Consider the following 16,990-nt stretch of genomic DNA (forward strand, 5'->3'; position numbering starts at 1 on the left):
ACCTCATGCAGGTGAATGCTGAATTCATGTTCACCTTCCACTTGAGGTGGCCATGATGTTGAGAGTTTGGGATTTTCCTTTTTCCCCCAATGCTGAGATGAAAATAATGCTCTTTTTTTACGACAGTTTTTCTGCTCTCCAGGGTGAAACTGAAGTGCAAGGAGGAGGAAACAGGTGTGGTAATGGAGCAGAAGATGGAGTGCTTGCAAGGACCAGTGGCAGGTTTAGAGAGGATGAATTCTGGCAAGGTTTGACTTGTGCAGCACTTGGTTCTGGTTGGTCCCCAGGGTGATTCTTGGTGCCAGGGGCACTGGCACCTCACTGCCTGGTTAATGCAGCACAGCTGGGGCCAGAACAGCACAGCAGAACAAAGGTGGCCAAGGCAACACATTCAAGATGTGCTCTGTGGAAACTGGGAACTGCTGAGGACATCTCCTTCAGAAAGGGAATTATTAAATAGCTCAGGAGTGCCCTGAAAGCTCACTGTGAGAGAACACTTGTGATGAAGGGAGGAAATGGTGTATTCTGCAGCTGAAAATGGACTCTGTGGTTTTGGTAATGGGGCTGGCCTCAGTCAATGCTGCTTTTTGCTGCTTTTGAGAAGGAGCTGTGGTGTGTTGAGAAGATATTTTGGAATAATAGCTCGAAATAATTAGGGAGCTCTCTGCACTAAGTGCAAGGCAAGATAGTAAATTTAAATGGATTAACCTGTGTAATGGTTTGCATTATGTACAATTTACTGGATATTCCTGCCTTCAGACCATTCTAGTGTTCAGCACAGAATGTGATTTTCATGAGGCCCTGGCACAGGTGCCCAGAGCAGCTGTGGCTGCCCCTGGAAGTGTCCAAGGCCAGGCTGGACAGGGCTTGGAGCAACCTGGGACAGTGAAAGGGATGAACTTTAATGTCCCTTCCAACAGCAACTATTGTGGAATTCTGTGGCAGTGGTGCCTAGTGGTCACTCCTGCAGCTGAGCCTTTCAGAGCAGCTCCATGAGCTCTGCAGGGCCAGAACTGCCCTGTCCTCCAGCAAGGTTGAAATGTACCCAGCACTGCATCTGCTGTGCTCTTGGTGCTCATGCAAATAACCTTAATTAATCCCCTACTGGTGATGGCCATGAGGGTAAGAACCAGTTCAGCCTCTGGGCAGGCAGGGGGTGCCCATCCATGCTTGGGGGATGTGATGAGATGATGGCTGGCTGGCATTTCAGGAGGGAAATGTGGGTGCTTTTATGGTCACAACCACTGGGAGTGTAGATTTTCATGTTTCTCTTTGCTGATTTATGACCGGAGATAGCTCAGGGACGCCACTTGTAAGTTTTCTCTGTGCTGTCTAGGTGGCCTGGAAAGGCCCAGGGATGGCCATGAAGAGCCCGGCGCTTCAAAGGACAAGGAGAGACTTCTGATCTTGTCTCGGTCTCGGTGTTTATTAATTGTTTATCTAAAAGATTTTCTTTCAGCCCGACAGAGGTCTGCACAGCAAGTCAGCCATGGGCACACTGAGAGCCCCCGGGGCGGTCACTTATCTTTATACTCGAAGTTACGTGTACAATATTTATCATTTTTCCCCAATACCTTCTACCCTTATTAACCGGTGCACTTCTAGTAATGACCAATCCCAAAGTGCCACCACCACCACAGAAGATGGAGGCCAAGAAGAAGAAGAAGGAGGACAGGACACGCCCCAATTCCTCCATCTTACTTCTTTAGACCCCCCTGTACCAAAATCCTAAACCCTGTGTTTTACACTTTAACTAACTTATCCCTTCACCATTCACCCAGTGAAATCCTCCCATCCTCATACAGGCGTCGTCTCCTGTGTCAGATCAAAGTCCAGCCACCAGACACTTCTGGCAACATTCCAGGACTCCCAAGCCCCCCAAGGGTGGTCTCGGCCTCTCTGCATCTCAGTCCTGAGGTGCTGAGATCCCACATGGGAGTGTTAGCAAATGTACAGCCAGGTTTGTTCTGAGCCCTCAGAACATAAAAACAGCAGGGATGTTTTGATTCCCAGCAAATCAAAGAGTTTTAGAAGTACTAAAGAAAATCAGCTTAACCTTCAAAACATTTGGAACATCCAGAGAAAATCAGATGTGTGAATGGCTTCTGCTTGTTTGAGTGTGCTGCCCATGACATCAAATGATGCCAAATCGTGGAATCTTGTAGCCACACTTGGTTGGGAGATGAGAACAGTGTAGTGTTCCTCCAGGGGCTGGTGGCAGTGCTTTGTGTAGTTTGTTCTGAAAAATACCCATTCTATAACAGAAAAAAACCTGAAATCAGGTAATTTAAGAAGTTAAAATAAAGTTGTTATTTAAGAAGGTAAAGTGCTTTCATCTGCTGTGAGAAATAATTCTCACAAAGGATTTGAGAAAGTACTGGCACTTGGTTTCTGTGTTGGACCTTGATGTTTGCTATTTGCTCATGCTGGAAAAGTTTAATTCTCAACTACAAAGCACTGCTCAAGTGACTCCACACCATTCCTTTGGAATTCCTAAGGGGAATAGAGCAACAGCAACACAAAGAACAAACCCAGGCCCTTGAGTGAGCATCACCTGTTTTCAGTTTTATCATATTTTTTCTCTGAGAAATAGAGAGTTTCATTGCATTAACCTGTTCCAATTAACGCCTCAGATCTTGATCATTCCTACAAAATTAATTTAAGCATAGCCTTTTATTGGTCTGGATTAATTGTGCTACTTTTATCACAGATAATAATATGAAAGAGATGTATATGTAGTTTGTGTTTCTAGGTCAGGAGCACATCAAATTATTAAAATATCCTCTTGTCAATTGATAGCTATGCATGTCTTTCAGCCATGTTCCTTAAAAGTAGGCTAATATGTACTTAAGAGAACTAATTGCTATCATTATGAAGAGAAACAATGGGTGTGATGAGACTCTGCAGTGGTTTGTCCTGCAAGCTGAGCTCTGAATCCTGTTTTTGCCAGGCTGTTGGAGCAGGGGAAGGCTCCTGGTGCTGGGGAATTACCTGGGTGCATTACCAGGGCTGCTGGATGGGAAATGTTCCCTGCAGATGCACTCAGTGTCTGCCTGCTCACAGATTTCAGTCTACAAAAACAGCCTGTGCTTCTCCAATCTGTTTTTTGACAGCTTCATGATAATCTCAGGTTTTGTCTTCTGGAGTAATTGCTGGGAGATGGGAGCATTTCCATTTTTACTTTATCTTGACCTTTTCTCACAGTAGGAATCCTTTTACATCTGTGACTTCAGATAGAAGTTATGAACTGGAGGCAATTAAATTTGGGTTTTTCAGCTGCTCTCAAATACCTTCCCCAAGGAAACAGTGAAAGAATAAAATATTACAGAGCAATAGTAATAAATCTATGTTATTCTGAATCAGTGGGATATTAGTTGGTAATGCTGACTAAATCCCTTGAGGAGGAAAATGAATGTTTTGTGTTCTTATTTTAATCACACAGTTGGGATCCTAATGCAGAGCTAAGACTGGGTAATGCTTCCTGTTCCCTTCATCTCTGGTGGCAGAGCACCTAGAATGGCTTTTTTCAGTATTTAATGGAATTTGTGGCAGTCAGTTAGTATGGATTTTTTTCCTCCTAAAATCAAGTGGGAAGGCAGGTGATGCTTTGGTCCTCTCCAGCATGAGACAGAGTTTGGTAACAGAGCTGCTGCTAAATCTGCTCTCTGCTATGAGTGAATTCAGCAGATACAGGGGGCAGCTTTGGGTAAAATGTTACACTTAAACCAAATTGTGCTTAGATCTGTTTGGAGAATTTCCCTGGGAGATGTGTAAGCTTGGATGTGCTGAGGTGTGAAAGTGCTGTTGATTCTATTATCACAGAATGAGATGGGTGTTAGGGGTGATTTGCTTGAGTATTTTCTCATGTTTCATACATTGCTTTATGAAACCAGGTGAGTAGGTATGTTTTGGGGATTTTTTTAGTTTCTGCAGAAAAATATATTAATTTTCAAAACTGGTTTTCTTTACAGTATGTGGCTAGTGCTTGTCACCTGTTTCAGATTCTGTGTGGTACTGGGCTTGGCTTTGGGAGCCTGGTGAAGCCTGCTGAGTTCAGTCATCTTCTCACAAAGCCTGCAAGAACTTTCCTTTGAAGAGGGCTGCATTCCAGTCCTCCTTTCACAACTTCTAACATCTGACAGGAGTGTAGAAGCTGCTAGTACCAGTAGGCAAAATTGTCCTGGCACACTTAGGTGTAGCTGCCAGTGATGCATTTCCTTGTCTGAGAGTATTCTTATCAAAAAGGAGAAGTTCTACCCAAGCTGGGCTGAAGCTGCCCCAGGCAGGGTTCCTTGGGGCTGTGTGTGGTTTATGTCATCCCTGTCCTCTGTCTTTGTGCTTGGAGAACTCTGCTCCAAGCTTGCCTGTGGGCTTGGAGTTCCAGGGCTGGTTCCTGCAGACATGATGGTCCTGCTGCTGATCCCCATGGAGGAGGAGGGTCAGGATGGTGATCCCTGGAGGGGCTGAGGGTCATTCTGGTGATCTACAAAGCAGGAGGATCACTCTGGTGATACTGTTGAAGGAGGAGGGTGGTTCTGGGGATCCTCGTGGAGCAGGAGAGTTGTTCTGGGGATCCCTGCAGAGGAAGACAGTTATTCTGGGGATGCTCATGGAGTGGTTTTGGGGATCCCTCCAGAGGAGGAGAGTTGTTGGGGATGCTCATGGAGCAGGAGGGTGGTTGTGGTGCTGTTGGTAGGAGTTTGGGCACCTGCTCCATGTTACTGGTAGTAAGGATGATGTGTCTGAACGCTGTGATTCACCTGCCGTGGTAGGCTCGATGCGACCCAAGGCCACCCTTGCGATGGGGTGGCTCCTGTCCTGTCCTGATGTGACACTGCCTCCTGTCCTGTCCTGATGTGACACCGGCTCCTGTCCCGGTATGACACTGCCTGTCCTGGTGTGACACGGGCTCCTGTCCTGTCTCTGGTGTGACATGGGCTCTTGTCCCCGCTCTCCACCCCCGGCACTGTCAGCGCTGGGCTCCCGCCGCCATGGCCGCAGCCGCGCGCTGGGGCCCCCTGCCGGGCACAGGTGTCAGTGCACTTTGTTACGAAATGATGTCACGGGCTTCGGTCCATGACGCCGGCGTGACGTCAGCCCCGCCCCAGCCAATCAGCGCGGGGAAGGTTGGGATGGTGACGTAAACTGCCCTAGCAACAGTCGGCGCGGCGCCGCCCAATCAGAAAATAGCTGTGGGCGGCCGTGAGCCAATGGGAGGCGGCGGAGGAGGACGGCGGCAGGAGGCAGGTCCCCTCGGGCTCCCTCCGATAAGATGGCGGCGGCGCTGGCGATGGCGGCGGCCGTGGCTTTGTCTGCGCTTAGCGCCTGAAGCGCGGCCCCGGCCCGGGCGGCCGCTCCGCTCCGAGCAGCGGCGGCGGAGTCATGACCGCAGAGCCCGTGAGGTACGGCCGGGCCCGGCGGCTCCGCGGCGGCCGCGCGGGGTGGGGCGGGGCCGGGCCCGGCGCGGCGCAGCCCTGGCGGGACGGGCGGGAGGCGGGATGGCGGCGGGACGGGCGGGAGGCGGGATGGCGGCGGGCGGGCAGCGCCGCGCTCGGCCTGGGCGGCGGGGCCGGGCCCGGCGCGGAGGGCGGGAGGGACCGCGCCGTGCGGCGGGAAGGCCCCGGGGGCGGCCCCCGCCCCACGTGCGAGCGCGGCGGGAGCTGCGCCGGGCCCCCGCCCGCGCCTCACGCCCGGCGCAGGCGGCGGCCGCCGCCGCGGGGCCGCTCCGTCCGTCCGTCCGTCCTTCTGTCCGTCCGTCTGTCCGTCCGTCCGTCTGTCCGTCCGGCCGCGGTGCTGGCGCGGAACGGCAGCAACCGACAGGCGCCCGGGAAGCCGGGCTGGGAGAGAGGCGCCATGTTAAAGTGTTAATAAATAGTTGTCTTTGTGCGCTTTCGGTTTTGTGCGGATCCCCGGGGCTCCGAGCCCCGCCGTCCATCACCCCCAGACACCGCGTGCCCGCGGCGCTGCACCGGCCGTGAGGGGCTCAGGCTCGGCCCTCACGCTTGGCCCTCACTCACACGGCTGCAAACCCCGACAGGGAAACAGCGCTGTGTGTGTCCCGGTGCTCGGCGCCCTGGCTTTACTGCTGAGCCTTGCGGAAAGTTTTTGCTGGGGTCATTTATGTGTATCCTCACCTCCCGCCTTATTTTGAGTAGTTCATCACAACTGTCATTTTTGATAAAAGTTGAAGGGATAGTGGTTTTTCTCCTCTTTTGCATTGCTTGTTTTTGAAGCTTCAACACTTCCAATGAGGAATGTAGAAGAAAGAGGTTTCTGATGATTATCGTCACTGTTGATGTTGATCACATGCTGATGTAGGTCATGAGCGTTGCAAATACACATTATTCGGTGCATGACTTCCCAGCAGTTAGCAGTTTCTTCTGCATGTATTTTTTCCTTATTTTGTAAGACAGAGATGGTCCATCTCTCATCCTTTTTCCTCACTCCCACTTTCTCCCCTCTGTGTTCTTGAAGTGCTTTGACAGTTTAAACAACTTCTTTCGTTGGACTGTTTATTTTGTTGTGTACACTGAAGTGCTAATTAAGGGGCTTTCTCCTTTTACTTTTCCAGCTCTTGAAATCAAGTGTAGAGTTTTATTTTTGTAGAACAAAAGGATCTGAGTTACTAATATTTATGATCTGGTTTGGAGTCACCATTAGTATTGTATATTCTGAGAAATGCTCTTCCATTTGGACCACTTTACTTATTATTTTATTGTGATTGTCATATTTTGTTCTCTGTTGTCCATAATCTTGTTTGGTTTCTTTTGAACCACTGGTCTGTAATATACAAGGTTTGTATATTTTTTCCTTCCCATGTTCCTATGTTGTTATTAGTACCACAGTTAGTGTTACTAGCAAGGGGATGCTTTGGAGGAAGAGGACACAGAAGCTCAGACATTTTCCATGTAATTATTAGATTACCTGAAGACAGGATGGGATGATTTCAGATTATTGGTGATTTTGCAGGTCAAAAAGCACGGACAGAACAGATCTGAGATTGTGTGCAGTCCTTGGGTGGGATCTGCCCACAGAGCAAGCAGCCCTGTGACAAACAGCTTTTTAGTAGATGGGCATAACAGTTTTCTTATGCTCCAAACTTTCCTTCTGTTCATGAGCTCAGTTCTCATTCAGTTCAAATGTTTGTTACAATTCCCATCCTTGTAGAGCTCATCTGGAGCAGTTTGTAACTCACCAGATCTGTGCCAGGAGCTGGACATGGCCCTGGCCATTACATGGGCTTTGCCTTGTTGCCCAGTCCAGTTCTTCCTAAAACTGGAGGTGGAGAGAAGGAAATGAAGAAGAAAAACACACCCTGTCTTCCTCTTTTGTTTGCATTTGCCACTGAGACACACACTGCCTGAGTTTGTGTCACTTTACCCTCTGCTCTCTGCAGTTTGTCCCTGTCAGAGGTGTGCAGAAATAAAGGAAATAATGGGGGGATTGCTCTTACAATTATTGGGAAGAGCAAAAAACTTTATTTGGATGGAAAATTTATTCCCAGCACTTGTGGAACATTGACTTACAGTGTTTCAGAGGAAAACCATCAATCCATACTAGTCTGCTCCCAGAGAAGTTTTAAACTTTTGTTACAAGAGTATTTTTATTCAATATTAAGATTCTGGGAGTCTCTCATGTTCTGAATGAGAAATTTAGAATGATGAAAACTGGAGTAACCTCCTAAGAAACTTTTAAAAGGTGCTCCCTCTGTAAATATTTATAAAGATGCCTCAATAACTTTTGCCTCAAAAACTTCTCTTTTTTTCCTCATTGTTTCCTTTTCAAGGAGAGGAATTTTTGTCATAGTGACCCAAACTGTTGCTGCCAGTTCATACATTGTACAACATAAGCACAGCAATAGGAAAAGAAAACAAGTTTGGAATTTTCCTCACTATCTGGTAGTCAATGAATATAGGTTTTTTTTTGTTTTTTTTTTTTTTTTTAAGTTGGCAAAATAGGCTTAGTTCTCGGGGTTTTTTCTATTCAGACTTTTCACCTCATGTTGTGATATTGGTCACTTGGTTTTAAGGTTTTTTATTAAATTGTCTGCATTTTTGAGTCAGTTGTGTTCTGAGTGATATTGCAGGGTTGTTTGAGCTGTGTTACTTGACGCCACAATGATATAATTGGAAGTAAGTCAATACCAATCTTCTGTATTCCCTGAAGGGACAGTGAGAGTTCTCTGTCTTCCACACTGTTCTGGAATGGGCATGGGCAGATTCTTCAGCTCTTCCTGAAGAAGAGCAAAACTGTGTCATCTTCAGTGCCAGCTGTGCCCCAGAACCAGTGTCTGCAGCACTTAAATGAAATGAAATTACTGCAGAGACTTTGTTATTTCTGGTTCTGTTCAATAATGTCTGTTTGGGCTTTGCAAATTTTTTATCAGGGTCTTTATAGGGCTTAACTGAAGATATCCTAATTTTGTAGGAAACAATTTGGTGCATCAGAGACGTGTGTAACACAAATTCTGCAGCAGGGTGACCTTAACATTGTGGGGATTTGGAATTCTCAGTTTTCTGTTATAGATTAACTCCTTGTACCCTCTGCTTGAAGGGTGGAAAAGGGGCTGCTTTTCATGTGCTTATACCTCACCAAAAGAAAATATCAAAGTAATGCTAAAATGTGCTGTGTTCATCATAAAACCAAATGCCTGCAGCTTGTGACCAAGTACATTTTAAAGTGGATTACCACAAGGGTCTTTTCTGAAGGGAAAGCCCAAGGATAGTGCTGAGCCTCATGAAATCCCATTTTGTATTGCTGGAGCTCAGCTCGTGCCTGCAGGTGATCTGGAGACATGAAAGAGTTCATGGATGGGTCAGTGGCAGGTTGTTCCCTTGGTGTGGCAGCCGCAGAAAGAAGAAATAGTAGAAATTCAGTGGCAAATATAATGGAAGGGTTTATGTTGACTGTAAAAGAGGTGAAGTGTCCTGATTTATTTGCTAAAGGAGAAGCATAAAGCTTTCAGTCTGTGATGAAATGTAGTTGTCACTCAGGGTGGGTGATGGATTGATTTGTGTTGGGGTTTTTTTTTGTTAGAAAAGGAGTGAAACCTTGAAAAAATCAAGAACTTGATGACACAGGTTGCTGACCAATGTCAGGTGCAGTGCCATTGAAGCAGTTCATTTGCAAGCCCAAAAGCTGCACAGTTGTAGAAATTTCTGTCTGAGTGTGTCCAACTGTAGGTTTTAATAGGTTCAGCCTAGAAGCTTTGGGCAAATGCATCTGTCATATAAAGCAAGACTAAAAAATAGGCAATAACTTTGAGACTGAGGTGGCTTTTGTCTTGTAAAATGAAAACCTGTGCTTGGGATGAGCTACAGCCCTCAAAGCTGTGACAGCCCTGATTGGGACTATGTGGGAGAACTGAAGGGCCAGGCTTTGATTCTCAGCAGAGTTGGTACTGAAGGAGGTTTTGTGGAGAGCCTGTGATCAGCTTCAGGGAGCAGAAAGCAAATGAAGCAAAAGGTGTTTTTGGAGTTAGGGAGCCTGATGCTCTTGGTCATGGGGCCTTCCCTTCCCTTCCCTTCCCTTCCCTTCCCTTCCCTTCCCTTCCCTTCCCTTCCCTTCCCTTCCCTTCCCTTCCCTTCCCTTCCCTTCCCTTCCCTTCCCTTCCCTTCCCTTCCCTTCCCTTCCCTTCCCTTCCCTTCCCTTCCCTTCCCTTCCCTTCCCTTCCCTTCCCTTCCCTTCCCTTCCCTTCCCTTCCCTTCCCTTCCCCATTTTAAATACACCTTGGTTTGTGTATGTGCCAGACTAATCTTCCTTTCCCGATTCAGCAGAGTAAGGTGTGTGCACTTCACATGATTTTTGTCTCACGAAGGTGAAAATGTTGTGTTTAGGTTTCAAGTGGCAGCTCCAGTCTTTCTCAGCTTGCAGGGTGTTTCACCATTGAAGTTACACTTCAGTGTGGCATTGAAACCAACCTAACAATGAGATTGTTTGTCTTACTTTCACCTTGATGATGTTGCTTGTTTGGGTTTTTTGAAGATCTCATTAAAGAAAAGGTTAAAAACAAAGTTTTTGTTTTCACTTTTTAGTGAATGAAGTGTGATAACTCACAGCATGTGAACAGAAAGAAATTGTGTGTTTTTCCTTGAACAGAATAAAGGGTCTCTTAGTGACTTTGAACTGTTGCTTTCTCATTCCCCTTGTGTGTCTGGAGGAAGATAATTCTGTTTACTTGTCTGAACCTGTTATGCTGTATTTCAGCTCCAAAATTACTGCACCCACATCATTTGAGTGTCTTCAACTGCACCAGGTATCACTTGATTAAGCCTCTGTGGATTAAAAGTCAGTTCTAAACAAAGTTAAAAAGTGAGTGTGTGTTAACAAAGTGTTGGGTACAGAATCTCTGATGAAGTGCTGGATGCCTCCACCCCTGTCCAGTCAGAGCTTTGGTGTTCAGGTGTTTTCTGATGTGTCTGATGCAGTCAGTTCAGTGTGGTAAATTCCTCCTGACACAAGGGGAGTGCTTTGCTGTGATCATGGTCAAACCCAGGCAGCTCAGCCAGCAGGGTTGTGGGGTCCCTTGGAGCCTGGCTGGGCACTGTCCTGGTGTCCTCCTGTTCCTGAGGCATCTCCAGAGGTGTGGAGTGCAGGAGGGAGGAGAGCACTGGGTGTGGGTGGCACCAGGTGTGTGCAGGGTGGGAGGGTTTGTGTCCTTGGGCAGCACAGCTGCTTCATGCCAACACAGCCAGCTTGTGAGACTCCTGAGTGTGAAACCTCACCTGGTGTGGCAGAATTGGTGTGTCACTGTAAGTGAGGTCCAAAATATGAATCTGATCTAGGACTTAGTGTCACGTTGCTTTTACCTGCAGAAAACCATTGTTGAGTTAAACAACAAACACTGGGATGAAGTGCTCTGTTTTCCCACCATTATAAAATCATATTTTACTTGTGCAAGTAATATAATGGTAGGCTGATTTTATTTTCTGGTTTTATATTTTTTCTGACAGAAGTAGGTTTCTTAGGACATGGCAGGTATGGTGTGTTCACTTCATTTTTTAAATTGGGATAAGAAAATAAAACAACTCCTACTGGCCATTTTTCCCTCTTTCACTCTTTTCCACAACTTTAAGTTATTTCATTTATGTATGTTCAGCCACAATATTGGCATATTTTATGTAAAACAACAATGTAGGCTCTACCTTTGTAACTGAGCTCTTTGAATTGGGCTAATTCTATCTCTTTCCTTCTCATCAGGAAAAACTTTTATGAAGATCAAGGCTTAGGAATAGTCTCTGTTCCCACCATCCTAAATAAAATACTGAGAGTTTCGCTGTGGGTTGTTGGATTTCTGCTGTTCACACAGGGATACAGGCTGAGGCAGAGGATGGCAGTCTGCAGACCAGAAGTTTAAAAGTACATCTGGTTTTTTTTTTCTTTAATTATCTTTCCTAAGTATTGTTTAATTTTGGCTGCTTAATAGTTGTTCTGCAGTGTTTCAGTTTCAGAAGTGAAAAATGACTGAGACTTAATCTGAAGCAACTATAAACATGAATTGAAAAAACTTGTGCCTTGAACTATGTGAAAAGTTTAAGCATAGAAAAGTCTTAGACAAGTGTTGAATTTCAGGAAGACACATGGTTAAAAAAGGCATCTTTGTCAACATTGGGATAGATAAAAGCTGGAAAGGACTCCTGTGCCACTTTCAGGAGCCACTGAAATGCACATGGGGGACACTTGTTTAGATTGTTAATTGGTAGGTGTTTGTTTAAAGAAAATGCAGCTTTCCAATTACTGTTCCAGATGTTGACAAGAACTGGGACATTCCCCACTTCCACTTTTAACATGTCTTAAGAAAGCAAACAGAAACTGAGTGCAGGAACGAGGGTTTCAGTGCAGTTTCATGGATTTGCTGCTGAGGTGGTCAGTGCTGCTCCTTCCACCTCCCTGGTTATGAATTTCATCACCTCACCTGCCTTCAGAAGAAATGTGATCGTGTGAATGTGTGGCAGGTTGGATCCAAATGCAAAGTGTTTGTTTGTTAACATTTTATTTGTCCTGGGTGATGTGCTTTGCTTTGGGGAAGGGCAGTCAGCAGCTGGCACAGGGGTGAGGTCGTGGTGGTTCCCTCTGTGTCACTGCCCCTCCTCAGCTGGGCAGGGCAGGGAGGGGACATTGAAAAGTTCAGGTTGAGATAAGGACAGGGACATCACCCAGCAAGTGCCATCATGGGAAAAACAGACTCTGCTTGGGGAAATCAGCTGAATTTATTGCCAATCAAATCAGAGTACAGTAATGAGAAATAAATCCCCAATGTTAAAATGCCTTCTCCCCATCCCTTCCTTTCTCCCAGGTTCAACTTTACTTCATTCTCTGCCTCCTCCTGGTGAGCAGTGCAGGGGGTGGGGTCCCTCCCATGGGAGATGGTTCTCCATGGACTTCTCCCATGTGGGTCCTTCCCATGGGCTGCAGCCCTTCCTGAGCTGCTCCAGCGTGGTCCTTTCCCATCCCAGGGGGCTCTGGAAGGAGCTGCTCCAGCAGAGGGTTCCTGTGGGCTCACAGCCTCCTCTGGGCATCACCCTGAGCCCCTGTGGGGTCCTCCTGATGCCTTGGGAGGCTCCTGGAGCAGAGTTAAAGGATTAAAGTAGGGATTTATTAAAAGGCCTTCACAGGATTCACCTTGGGCAGCACAAGCGCCCAGCCAGGGCTACACCCAAGCTGGATGGGGGTCACGAGTTCTCACACTTATAAATTTTGGTCCATTTCCATATTGGGGTTAATTGTCCAGTTCCAGCTCTGGGTTAAGCAGTCCCATCCTCCCAGTTTGCTCTCCTCAATTCTCTGTTGTTTGCACTTTTTGGGGCTGAAGCTGCAGTGGTGTCCTTGGCTCTAGCGTTGGAAAAGAATTGTTTTGTCTGACTGAGCTGTGAGGAGAACTTGCTGACACTTTATGTGAAGTTCAGAGTTACATAGTAATGCAGTACAGAATCTGGGAAATATGAAAGCTGAAATGTAAGGCTGCAGCTGGATCTCTGCTCTCCTGTGGGCCCCCATGGGCTGCAGCTGGGTCTCTGCTCTGACCCTGCTGTTCCCTCTCCCCTGGCCTCAGTGTCTGCAGGGCTGTTGCTGGCTCACACTGGCTCCTCTCTCCCTTTTTTGGGAAGGTTTTTCCCTTCCCAAATACACAATCCCAGAGGCACTGTGGGCACTGCTGATGGGCTCTGCCCTGGCCAGCAGTGTGTCCCTCTTGGAGCAGGCTGGTGTTTGGCATCTCTGCCCTCAAGTTTGTCACCCTTGGAGCCCCCCACTACCAAACCTGGTCACACAAACCTGTACAGGTGAGGGCATCCAGGGAACAGCACTCAACAGCCAGCTTGGAATGGAGCATGTTATGTCTAGGTTATGACACAACCTGTCTGGCTCTTTATTTATTCTAATTATTTATGGACTCATTTATAGGTAATTTGCCTACTCTGGATGTTTTGTTACTGTGTAAGGGCCAGGCATTTATTGTTTGCTTTAAGAGCACTTGCTGTGAATGTAGGTGAGGAATGGTGCATTCCAAGGTAGCTCCCAAGGTCACAAATCAGGTTCATGGCCAAACCCATAATAGCAGGGCACCTTCCCTTTCAGTGCTGTTTTAATTAGGCTGAACAGTGTTGAAATAGCTCTACAGTGGTGGGGAAGCCATTTGCTTAGAAAACTCAAGTGTGAAAACACTAATAAATAAAATACTGTGGGGGCTGGCAGTGCAGAGGAGCCTGTTTGCCTCAGTAGTGCTTCAGAGATGGTTTTACATTTTTAGGCCCCTGTGTTTATTAAAACCACACATTTATAAGTTGTGATCAATTTAATAGTGACTGGGTCTCTACTGCAAAGAATAAGCATTTTCCAGTAGAAGCTTTAAACAAAAATAATAGATTATTATTTCTCAAGTATAAATGAATGACATAAAATCACTTTTGTACAAAACCAGATGAAGTGTTGCCCTAAATTAATATTTTGTAAGTGTAACACCTTTACTTAGATTTGACATGGTATTCCTTAACAAAGGCTTATGGTATGAAATAATGAATAATCAAGAGAAAAAGCAAGTTGAGAAGACTTTTAACTTTTAGTTTGTATATCATCTTTTCTGATTGGTTGTTAGCAAGAACACTTTGCTCTGAAAATGATAATTTGATGTTAGTTATGATAAGAGTTAATGAATGGTAGAAGATAATGTTCCAAGTATTAGTCACAGACACATGCATACTATTCTGAATTCATTCTCTATTGATAATAGTAACACTGAACTCATCTCTAGCTCCCGTTTTCTTTCTAAAATGCTGTTACCAAAACAAGTTATTTATAATCTAAATGAGCAGAATTCCACATGTGTGGCTTTTTTTTGTTGTTGTTTTTACTACCAAAAATGTACTTTCTTGTGGCCTTTCTAAATGTGCTTTATTTCTTCAGACCATCTGGAATGGATATAAAATCTCTTTATATGCTTTTACTATCAAATAATTCTGAACAACTCTATTTTTTTTTTCACTTAATGTGAGTAAATTGTCATTAAATCTCCTTTCTAAAGGAGAGCATGCAAGCTGTTGAGACTGCAGTGTACCATTATCATCTTGTGTAATGTTTTCCAAGTGTGCCTTCCATCCATGAGAAAAAGAGAAGCCCAAGATTAGGGAGCTGGCAGTTGTATAGCAGCATGAGTCCAGTAATTAGAAGGAAAGACTTTTGGACAGATTGAGAGAAAAATTTTAAGGTACTCTAGAGAGTTCAAGAGCTTTGTTCTGCTCTTTCAGGCTTGCTCCAGTGATTGATGGTGCATGTGCCGTCTCAAAAGAAAAGTGCCCTTCACTCATGCAGAAAATCTTTTCATTGCAAAGTGCTATTTTGTTTTATTTTGAGTATCTCAGGTGATTTAAAGAAATGGCAGATGATTTTTTTTTAATGGATGGTTTATGCTGTTTTATGTGGTTATTTTCACTGGTTGGAACAGTCACTGGCACTGATGTGAGGATGTTCACTCACAGCTCAGGAGAGCACTCAGCTGCACGTCCTTCTGATAAAATGAGATTTTTTTTTTAGCAATAACAAATTGAAAGGCAGAAGTTAATAAATTGATGTGTTCAGAGGAACAGTAGTGATGGTAAAGGTGACTGCTCAGGTTGAGTATTCACAAGTTCTTATGAACCAATAAAACAGGCACAGAAAATATAATTTCTTCTTGTTATTAGAAGATTATTTTGAAATTAATGGGGAAACAAACAGTGAGAATGGTGGGAAGCCTTTATCCTTCATCTGGGCTCACTTCTGCTGGGGATAGGGCAGGTCAGGAGTGGGAAAAGCATCTGGAGCAGCAGATAAGGAAAGGATGATGAGTCAGGGCAGATCAGCTGCAGATTCCAGGGGGCTGATAAGGAGGGCAGGGAGCAAACAGCTCCCTGGCACCTTCCGAGCAGGGCCTGAGCACCCTTGGCCTCAGTCAGGGAGCTGGAAAAGCCTTTCCTGGGGAATTGTTGGAGTTTGGGAGAAATAAACCACGTGAAATGGCAGGGGTGACACGGGGGTTATGAATGGAACAGCTTTTTAAGGCAGGCCTGGCATGCAGATGTTGCTTTTTGCTGTAGTCACTAAAGGTACTCAGAATTGTTCCTGGGGTCTAAAAGTGTCCAGTGAAACTTGCCAGGGGATTCTTGTTTATGAATTAATCATCAGCACTCTAACAAACAGATCAAGGAATGATCTGGTCCTGCGTGGTTGTTTGTTGACAAAATGAACACCACACAACATGTTTGTAGATGGTAGATTTAATAAAAGGTTTGCATGAGCAAACTTTCAAATCCAGTGGACCTGTCATGTTCACTGCCATATTCAGTGGACCTGTTTGTGGCTAAGTTTGCAGGTGAAACTCTTCTGTGAGTTCTAGTTGGGTTTATATCCCAAAGGTGATGTGTTTGTTAATAATAATTTTATTATTCTTACCTGTCTGGCTTCTGACAAGTAGAATAATAATTTTTTGCTGTCTTCATGTCATAGCAGCATTACCACTCAGACTTTCTTGAATTTTGTCAACAATTGTATTGAATATAATTGTATATAAACAGTGAAAATTTCTTAAAATAGACTTTTTGTGCGTTTTTGTCAATAAGACTGCACCTACTATTTCACTCAGTATTTAGAAAAATTTCATGCTTTTTATTTGCTCTGATATGCAGAAACAAATGTTTCCATCTCTTGTGGATGTGTATTCATTGAGATTAAACATAAGCTTTCAAGCTTGATAAATTGGAGTGAGATGTGTAGGTAACTCTGAGTATTACTTGTATTTTAACAGTGAAAGCAAGTTGAATACTTTGGTACAGAAACTCCATGACTTCTTGGCTCACTCATCAGAAGAATCTGAGGACGCAAACTCTCCTCCAGCATTGTCTAAAAACAAAAGTATAGGTAAAAACACATTTTATATTCATTTTCAGTGTATATGTGATCCTAAAGTCAAATAACTCGGTGTTGTTATTTCACTATATCACACTTCACTGGGGTAATTACACCAAGTCTTACTGTGATTTAAGTGGTGATAGCTTGATAAATGCACAATAGGCCTTTGATACAATATTTTTGTCAGTTCTGAATCTTTCTAAAGGTGAAAAAAATCTCATCTCCTGGTAGTTTTCCTTCTCTGAAACATGAGATATCAGACACAGGTATTTGCTGTGCTAGGAGTTCCTTGTTCGGTGTTCCTGAGTTTATAAATGCAGTGTTTTGGTTTTTCTGCTGTAGTAATGCTTTTGCAGTCATGGTAGGCGTGGGAGAAGTTCTGTAATTTGAAAAAGACTTTTTACATATAATCTAGAGACATTTGAAAAGAAAATAATACTTGTTAAAAAACTAGAACCCTACACTAGGTCAAAATTGATAGTGGAAATTTTTACTTCTAAGTTAGAAATAGGTAACAAAGTTTAAACACTTCCATGGCAGTGATTAAAACTGAAATTATTTCATGTCAGTACTGAATAAAATCTGTTTCCAAATTTAACTGGTTAAATTT

The 16,990-nt window shown here is 44.8% G+C and overlaps 1 protein-coding gene across 6 annotated transcripts in view; it reads left to right on the forward strand.

The window, feature by feature from the left end:
* The first annotated feature begins 5,196 nt into the window (after nucleotides 1–5,196).
* ATRX (ATRX chromatin remodeler) overlaps nucleotides 5,197–16,990 on the forward strand; it is a 69,673-nt gene continuing 57,879 nt past the window's right edge. For 3 of the 6 annotated variants that reach the window (XR_009419509.1, XM_059483190.1, XM_059483191.1), the window contains exons 1-2: nucleotides 5,197–5,402; nucleotides 16,277–16,389. Coding sequence is in view for 2 of the 6 variants with exons in the window: in XM_059483190.1 (XP_059339173.1) it covers nucleotides 5,383–5,402; nucleotides 16,277–16,389 (133 nt within the window). In the remaining 4 variants the exon portion in view is untranslated. Of the gene's footprint in view, nucleotides 5,403–15,407; nucleotides 15,579–15,793; nucleotides 15,888–16,276; nucleotides 16,390–16,990 lie in introns of those variants that run through there. The other 3 variants (XM_059483196.1, XM_059483192.1, XM_059483193.1) reach the window with 2 other exon arrangements.

This window comes from Ammospiza nelsoni, chromosome 15, assembly GCF_027579445.1.
Source record: "Ammospiza nelsoni isolate bAmmNel1 chromosome 15, bAmmNel1.pri, whole genome shotgun sequence".
NCBI lineage: Eukaryota > Metazoa > Chordata > Aves > Passeriformes > Passerellidae > Ammospiza > Ammospiza nelsoni.